This window comes from Limulus polyphemus, unplaced genomic scaffold, assembly GCF_000517525.1.
Source record: "Limulus polyphemus unplaced genomic scaffold, Limulus_polyphemus-2.1.2 Scaffold2199, whole genome shotgun sequence".
Classification (NCBI taxonomy): domain Eukaryota; kingdom Metazoa; phylum Arthropoda; class Merostomata; order Xiphosura; family Limulidae; genus Limulus; species Limulus polyphemus.
The window spans coordinates 2,840-12,104 of NW_013667809.1; the positions used below are offsets into that span (position 1 = coordinate 2,840).

At 34.3% G+C, this 9,265-nt stretch overlaps 1 protein-coding gene across 1 annotated transcript in view; it reads left to right on the top strand.

Moving 5' to 3' along the window:
- Nucleotides 1-284: 284 nt before the first annotated feature.
- The window catches only part of LOC106466232 (inactive phospholipase C-like protein 2), a 203,160-nt gene continuing 194,179 nt past the window's right edge, over nucleotides 285-9,265 (top strand). Inside the window, exon 1 of the mRNA XM_022394212.1 lies at nucleotides 285-636. Within this exon, the coding sequence (XP_022249920.1) occupies nucleotides 354-636 (283 nt within the window). The 5' untranslated portion in view covers nucleotides 285-353. The remainder of the gene's footprint in view (nucleotides 637-9,265) is intronic.

The following is a 9,265-nucleotide window of genomic DNA, read 5'->3' on the forward strand; positions in this document are numbered from 1 at the left end:
ATTCAAAAACAAACAAACAAACCATATTACTTTTGGATTGTGATATACACAACAAATAACTGCTGCCCTCTATCTCTTTTAGGGATATAGGTCCTTTTTTAAAAGGTAGTTAATGTTGTGGATTCTATGGCAACACTCATACGTACCAATAAATATCATGTCTTAGGTATTACAGCAAGACGCAGTCGAAAGGGTCAAGACAATAAGAGAAAACATTGTAGATAAAAAAATACAATTTTGTTTAAACCTTAAATTACTCTAAGCTTTTTTGTGTTCTTTATTTCAGAACATCTTGAAGATCCATTTTTGACGATTTGATGTCATTATGAGGCCATCTTATATCTGAAATTGACATGGCAACAGTATTAAACACCACCCAGCCTTCTAGGAGCTCTACGGGGGACATCCAGCATAAGATGTGCAAAACTAATGGTTCTACCCTGGGAGAACAAAGTGAGGAAGATCTAGAGCACGAAGGCATAATTAAAGAACCGAGCTATCCAGTAACGTTGACAGGTAGCATGACGTCATTAAAAACAAGTGATGAAAACTATGATGATAAAACACCAAGTAGAGGAAAGTCTGTTGTTTTCCACAGCGAAACCAGTCAGCCACCAATAAGAAAGATTTATAGTGGTGAGTACAGAAACAAAATATACTAAACATGTTTACTTTTTAGAATACGATAAACAAACACAAACGTTTTGTTTTATATATTCTGTTTTAACGTTCAGAAATGTTTAATAGGTTAAGAATGAGTTGACTAGACAGAGTATAAACAGGTTTTTATTTTTTGGAAAATGCATATGGACCTTTAGACTGCAAGCAAGATCGAAGTTTATAGTCCATAAATTGAATAAGATAAGTTAAAACACCGGTTAACCACTCAGATGATGAAATCACACAGTGATTCTCGTGACTATGTTGACTAGGAAGTTAATTTGTTTAGAAATAAATTGGGTTAAATTTGTGAAGAATGGTAAGACTGTTCAAACACAATAGTGGCTTTATATTACAGGTAAAGTGTTCAGTCAAGGTGATATGGCTATGACAACAGTATTTGCTATTTTCCAAATGTTACACTGCCGAAGTCTGTAACAATAGTGTACCATTATAATATGTAGTAAAAAACAATGAAATTGAGAAGCTTAATTTGTTTACTTAAGCAAATCAATTATTTGCACACTTCCTTCTTATTTGGCCCTAAATCTCGTAGTTGCTTTAATAAGTATTATATTGTTGCGTCAGTGAGGTCACGTGACTAGTATCACGCCACGTACTTCTCGAACCTTCGTGAATTATCGGGAGACTACTAGATTGGGGGTAGCCTGGTATATATAAGATGGTCACAACGTGACGAAACAATGAGTAATTGAACTGCAGTCAGAGAGTGTGTAATTGAACTGAGTATTGTCGAGCACGAGCACGTGAGACGTTCTTTGAGAATTATAGCGTTGTTATAGAGCGACTGTTGAAATTAAGTGTATCGTAAAGTTGTATTCGGAAAGAATAAACCAGTTTTATTTAAGAAAGGACTTGTGTCGCTAAAGTTTCGTCGGAACGAATTTACGGAAAATTAACTAACGAACGGAGACGTAACAATATGATGCTCGTGTGTTCAAATCGTACAATATCATTTTTCCGTTCGTTGTTCTCAATACACTAGAATATTTTCGTCACTTAGCATTTATTTGTATGTGATCTTTAATATAATTATTGTTTCGTAATCCTGACATTTTTTGTTCCTCTCAAAATAAAATCTTGTCAACATGTTTTCCAATTTTTACCGAGTATTCAAAAATTAGCCTTTTCCTTCTTCAGCTTACTGAATTAATATCAGTTGTCTACGAAAACATTATTATATAGAAAAATAATAAACACGATGGATGAAATTCACTTAAAAGCAAATTAATTGACATAATGTTTTGTGCTTAAGCCCTTCATAAGGTAATGTCTAAAACTCGTTACTACAAACTTTCAGGGGCCGGTCGTGGCTTAAATCAGCCTTAATCTGAGAATTAATGGTTTTCGTCCAGTTGCTGCAAATATTCGCTGTGCACTTTGGGTCCTTTCGTGTGCTACAAGAGGGACAGTCAAATCCCAATATTTGGTCAGATAATAATAGTCCAAGAACTGGCGGTTGACTAACTGCCTTCTCTCTAGTCTATCACTTCAAAGTTAGGGATGACTATACGCAAGTAGGCCTCTGTGTAGCTTTGCAAGAAAGTTAAACAAACAAGTAATACAGATTTTTAAATGTTTGGTTGAGGGTTGAATATAAAAATTGTGGTGAAAATTATGGGTTCCAACAAAGAATTAAAAACTTTTAACTTCAGTAAAGTCATTGCTGACTGGATGTTCTTTGATACTGATCGATAACTACTAACTGAAATACAATAAACTAATTTTCCTTGTTAGAGTGTCCTGCTCAGCTAGTTAAAAATAGTGTTAAAATTATTGTTTGTGATTGTGATTTTTCTAATCTTTGCTTTATCAAAAGTAGATTTAAAATAATTTGCTCTCTTTAAGCTAAATTGCACTTTAAAGAATGTGTTGTTGATATTTTTAACTTCACAGAATTGTGATAGTTTTCCTACAAAGTCAAAGAAAAGCTATATTTTTGGATTAATTGCGAATTAACATCCAAACGATATTACGTTTCTGTAAGCATTACATTATAAACATGTTCTCTGAAAGCCTGGCCTATATAAAATGTTTTCACATCTACCTTAAGTAAAGAGAATTAACGACGCTTTAAAGGTTTCAACTGCTCTCAAATCGGTTTTACAAACTCCAAAAAGTGATAAAGAAAAGGAATTAATTTTCAGGGAGTTCCGATTTATCTGGATTCAAGGAAATAAAATCTCTTAGATTTTCCGATTTCTTTTGAAGTAATGTATTCAATTCGTTGTTTAATATAATTTAACTCTGACAAACTAAAACGCCCACATTTGGTTGGAGTGGCTAAAGAATCTGTATATATCTAACAACGACTTCACTCATGGCCATGAGAGGTTGGAACGGATTTAAAAGCAGTCAAAAATCGTGTTGTACAATAAGCTAATTAACTGCATAATTACGCAAAATACCAAACCGAAAACAAAAGCAACCATTCTTTCATCAATTACGAATATCCTTTTCCAACGTATAATATAACAGAAATATATATATATAATGGTATTTCGTATATTAATTATTATTTTTTATAAATTAGGTTTTATCTAACACTGGTTTTTTTTTATAAGTATAAAGCTAATGCGTGGTATTTTTTTTTATAATTAATTATTGTATATGATATATAAATCAATATATCTAGTTCTATGCAATACATTAATTGTTCATAGACAAATAAAATCAGCACTATAAAACAATAATGAACTTAATATAAACCAGAAACAAGATAGTAAAATTGAAATATAAAATTATGCCTCCGTTATCATTCCTTGTTGTCATCCTTTATGTCATAATGGATAATTTAAACCAAATATATATATACGTTTACAGATAGATATGTTAAAAATAAAAATAAAAAAACGTGCAAAACCTTTTTCTATAGCCACCGTTTTTTTCTAATTTCACTTCATTGATTTCATTTATAGATTCGTTTGTAAGAAAACTTACACTGTTTGTCATACAGAAAAAAAAAACATAAGCGAAATTCATAATTTTCATGTTAAGAGTTACAATGCGTCTTATTCGTCGGTGGTTCAGCGACAAGTCTGAGGGATCATAACGCTCCAAATCGGGTTTCAATACTTGCATGGCCACAATACAGATAGTTCATTATATAACTTTGTGCTTAACAACAAACAATGCGTTTTTTATTGATATTTACCACGTTTTCATGTCAGTTGCTTATGTGGACAATAAGTGTGTAAATAAGTGAGATAAACCTACGTTTTACAACTTGATGCTCTTATTGATTTTCTTAGCGCAAAGCTACGCAACCGTTGGGAATCGAACCTCAAATTTTAACACTGTAAGCTCGGAAAGTTACCCCTGACCCACTGGGGACTTTACCACTCGAATCTCTCCTGTAGGTCAGTTGGTTCATAAAAACTGTTTGTTTGTTTGGAATTAAGCACAAAGCTACACAATAGGCTATCTGTGCTCTGCCCACGAAACCCGGTTTCTAGCGTTATAAGTTCGCAAACAATGGTCTACATAAAATTTATGAAATTCACCCAGGACTTGCTAAATAATAGCCTAAGACTGTTAACAGTATGTTATATATAGTTGTGATTTTGACCAGAAGCATTAGGTAAGTCTGGCATGGCGTAGTCGATAGGGCACTTGACTCGGAATTTGAGGATCACGGGTTCGATTCCCATTTCCGAACATACTTTCTCTTTCAGCTGTGGGGGAGTTATGAACTGCTGATCAATCCCCCTATTGACTAACTTTCCTCTAGTTTTTCACTTCAAAATTAGGAACGGCTAGCAGAAATAGCCTTCGAGTAGCTTTCCGCGAAATTCATAAACAAACAAGTAAGCTTTAGGCGAATTTGTCTTTATGAGGTCCTCGTAGTTTCCGTCCTTTTTGTTAAGAGATATTTTGATTCTTAAAGTAGAAATTTTATGCGCTAATCATACAAACAAAATCAGAACGCCATCTTCAATGTACGATATGTTAGTATACGCACTGGAATATCTGAAGACAAGAAAACGGTGCTATTTAGATTAAACTTTAACGAACTTTCTATACATATATCGCTTCTTTTTTTTTTAACACAGTAAACAAAACTTGATGACTTCCTTACTTTATACTCAATTCTTTGGTTTACCCTCTTTAGAGATACTACTATTTAAAATATCTAGAAGATGGTGTATTAGGGATTAATGGAACTTTACAAAACGATTTGCATATGTCACTGCAATAAATGTTGTGGCATCGTAGATGCAAGCCGTTGTACAACGAGCGACATTGTCTAGCACACACATATTTGATTCACCGTCTGCTCCCGACCAGTGCACCACAAGTACATTTGGCTGGCGGAATATGGTACAGCCCTTCTTGAGAAAGAATATCTGTTTAGCGAGATTATTAAACTGTTGAGATCCAAAGGACACGACATTTCGAAAAAGGAGCTCCATTGTCGACCATGTAAGCAGAAAAATTCACACTACAGAGCATGAAGACAATGGGCTTCGAAACTACACCCCCAAGCTAATCCCTCCATGGAAGCACAGAAATTCACACTGCAGAGCATGAAGACAATGGGCTTCGAAACTACACCCAAGATACTCCCTCCACGGAAGCACAGAAATTTACACTGCAGAGCATGAAGACAATGGGCTTCGAAACTACACCCCAAGCTACTCCCTCCATGGAAGCACAGAAATTCACACTGCAGAGCATGAAGACAATGGGCTTCGAAACTACACCCCAAGCTACTCCCTCCATGGAAGCACAGAAATTTACACTGCAGAGCATGAAGACAATGGGCTTCGAAACTACACCCCAAGCTAATCCATATCAGTGCTTTCTCTCATCCGCAAAGTGAAAACTATGGTACAACATAGAGCATCACCACCCAAAAGACCATTGTGATTCATATCTTATGGTATTGTTAACAAGAAAATAAACAAAGATTTGGAGCTGTAGGAGACTCGCAAGCCAATAGTTCGCAAGCTTCCAGCTACACAGGAACTCAACGGCTGCGTTCGTAAGAAAGACAGCTTAAGAAACTGGATCTACAACAACTCCTTTAGTTTGATTCAAGACCAACTTCCACGTACAATGGAGGGTCTGTGGAAAGTTTGGCAAAATATTTTGTCTGAGATTCATCTCTTCGTTCTTCATAATACCTTGTTACAATAGAAATTGCTGTGTTAGGCAATGGTGCATATCAAGGTCGTCATAATGAGAGCGATTGACAATGGAGAAGGTAGATCTGTCCAGAGTTCGAGTCCTGAAATACCGGTTCTTAGTCTCCTCACTTTCTTCTCAACAATTCATGCTAACGCTGAAAGACCTAGAGAGTAAATTTTTTATCTATATTTCAATGAATGTTTGTTAGAAACCACAAAAGAACCAAGATCTATTTTTCACGGAATATGCTCGTAATATATATTAGTTTGAAGCATTTAATCACTTGACTTTGTAAATGACGTTTCATTAGTCATTGAACAGTATACTATTAACCGTTAATGACAAACAATTAAGCGTTTCACGTGATTTTATTTATTGCAAACTGTACACAGATTTTCAAAATGTTCAACTCTCGTTATATGTGTATAATGATTAAGTAATTAGCATGCGAAAAGACGAAATAATTTTTCTATGTTTTAAAAAGTACTTTCTGTTTACAATAGGAATCTACAGCCAATACGTGTAATACCTTCTTCAACAAAACTATTCTTTGAGAACTAATTAGGATTTGTAACGTACACGAAAATTAGTCGACTTTAAAGCATCAATACGAGAAATAAAATTATAATTTCGACAATTTCTGCTATAAGCCACATCATATCTTTAATAATAAGATGTATATTTCAAACAATGGTTTCAACTATAGCATATACTTATATAATGTCATGTTACGTTGTTGTCTGGTACTCCAGATGTGGGCCCTGCATGGCCAGGTGGATAAGGCGCTCGACTCGCAATCTGAGGGTCGCGGGTTCGAATCCCCGTCACACCAAACATGCTCGCCCTTTCAGCCGTGGGGGTGTGACGGTCAATCCCGCTATTTCGTTGGTAAAAGAGTAGCCCAAGAGGTGGCGGTGGGTGGTGATGACTAGCTGCCTTTCCTCTAGTCTTACACTGCTAAATTAGGGACGGCTAGCGCAGATAAACAAACAAAAACAAACTCCAGATGTATAAGATCTTAATTTCTCTACTTTGAAACTGTTTAGGTCTACATACATAGGTTGTGCTGCACTTATATCATAATTGTAAAATTCTCGAATTTTGTTTTGGGAAATTTAGTTTTTGTAGCACTGATCATTTTACATGTAAAATCAATAGAAGATCTTTATAGAGAAAAAAGTAGCATGCAAAAAAAGATCCACCTTCATTTTGGGAGACATAGTTATCCAAAAGCATTTTAAGTTTCCAGTAAAAGTCAAAACTTTTATTTAGAACATTTCTGTTCTGGAACGTTTACTGATATGATGATTGTGATAAGTAGTGTTAATATATTCAACACTAAAAAGAGAGCCTGTAATAGTATTATCATTTTTGCCCTCGCAAGGCTATTATCATTTTATGGGGTTTATGCTGGATAAATAACGTATGATGGAGGCACTCCACAGCAACATGCGCGGGTTCGAATCTCGTCACCGAACATGTTCGCCATTTCATAAGTGGGGGAGTCATAATGTTACTGTCAATCTTACTGTTTGTTGGTAAAGAGTGGCCCACGACTTGCTGCCTTTTCTCTAGTCTATTATTTCTAAATTGGATACGACTAGCACGGATAACTATCTAGCTTTTCAGTAGCTTTGTGCGAAGTTTAACAAGCAAACAAGTTTACTTTGCTATCTAACAGTGTCTGCTTTTCTGTATTTCTATCCTTTAATAGCGTGTTAGGTTGCGATGTTTCTACTCTTAAATATATATAAAGTAAAGTGTTTTTTTTCATAAGAACCAGTTTCACAAACGAATCAGAAAAAAAGTGGTGTTTTTTCAATCACCACAGGTCTTCAATTAAAAAGCTTTTGTTAAAAGTTTCAGTATATTTCCTGCCCTGCAAGTCTCTAGTTGATTATCACTTACATCGAAGACATTTCTTCAAAATGAAATACTTTCACACCTTTCAAAGCATGTCGCAGAAAAATTGATTTTCTCTTCCTCTCTAGAGTGACCAGTTTTATTATTATTATTTTTTACTGTCTCATCTGTCGTAGACATGTGAGAAAAAAAAACGTGAACGTCGCATTGGTTTTACCAATAACTTTTTCTGGCTCACTTCATTTTACATTGTTAGAAATATCTCCGCAAAAGGTCACGTTTTCAAGATTTAACACAAGACATAGTCCTTCATCCAAATTTTATTTAAGTGTTTTACAAACATGAGCTATTCTTTAACGCACTACCGTAAGTAAAAAGAAATGCCATACCACAACATTTTTATATAATAGCAAAGTTATGCAAAAAATCAGTTCCATAAATTTTGGTGAATGCTGGAATAGTTAATTTACAAAAGGGTGGGGGTTCAGATAAAAGAATAAAATTGATGCAGTTAATCTTCCAGTTGTTTTTGGAGAGTTGTTATAAAATATTAGCTTGAAAATAGTTTTGAAACACACATTATCCTATCATTTCTTGCAATTTTGATAAAATATATGTTCATTTGGTAAAGTGACGTTATTTTGAGTTATGTCATTCCATGCAAAAATGCAGAAGCATTCAGTTGTGGATTAGCGTGACAGATTATTAGTGTGAGGGTCTCCTGTAAAATTGAGGATTTTGTACGATGTATTCAGTGTCATATCTATAAAACTCAGTTAGTCTGACATTGTAAGGATATTAGAATGTAACGATGTATTCAGTATTATTTCTATAGAATTCAGTTAGTCTGTATCTATAAAACTCAGTCTATCATTGTAAGGATATTAGAATGTAACGATGTATTCAGTATCATATGTATAAAACTCAGTTAATCTGTGTCTATACAATTCAGATAGTCTGACATTGTAAGGATATTAGAATGTAACGATGTATTCAGTATCACATCTATAAAATTCAGTTAGTCTGTATCTATAAAACTCAGTCTGACACTGTAAGGATATTAGAATGTAACGATGTATTTAGTATCATATCTATAAAACTCAGTTAATCTGTGTCTATACAATTCAGGTAGTCTGACACTGTAAATATATTAGAATGTAACGATGTATTTAGTATCAAATACTATAATCAGTCCAATACACAACACATTTTGGTAATGTTTAATACTATAATCAGTCCAACACACAGCACATTTTGGTTGTGTTTAATACTATAATCAGTCCAACACACAGCACATTTTGGTAATGTTTAATACTATAATCAGTCCAACACACAGCACATTTTGGTAGTGTTTAATACTATAATCAGTCCAACCCACAGCACATTTTGGTAGTGTTTAATACTATAATCAGTCCAATACACAACACATTTTGGTAGTGTTTAATACTATAATCAGTCCCATACACAACACATTTTGGTAGTGTTTAATACTATAATCAGTCCAACACACAACACATTTTGGTAGTGTTTAATACTATAATCAGTCCAACACACAACAAATTTTGGTAGTGTTTAATACTATAATCAGTCC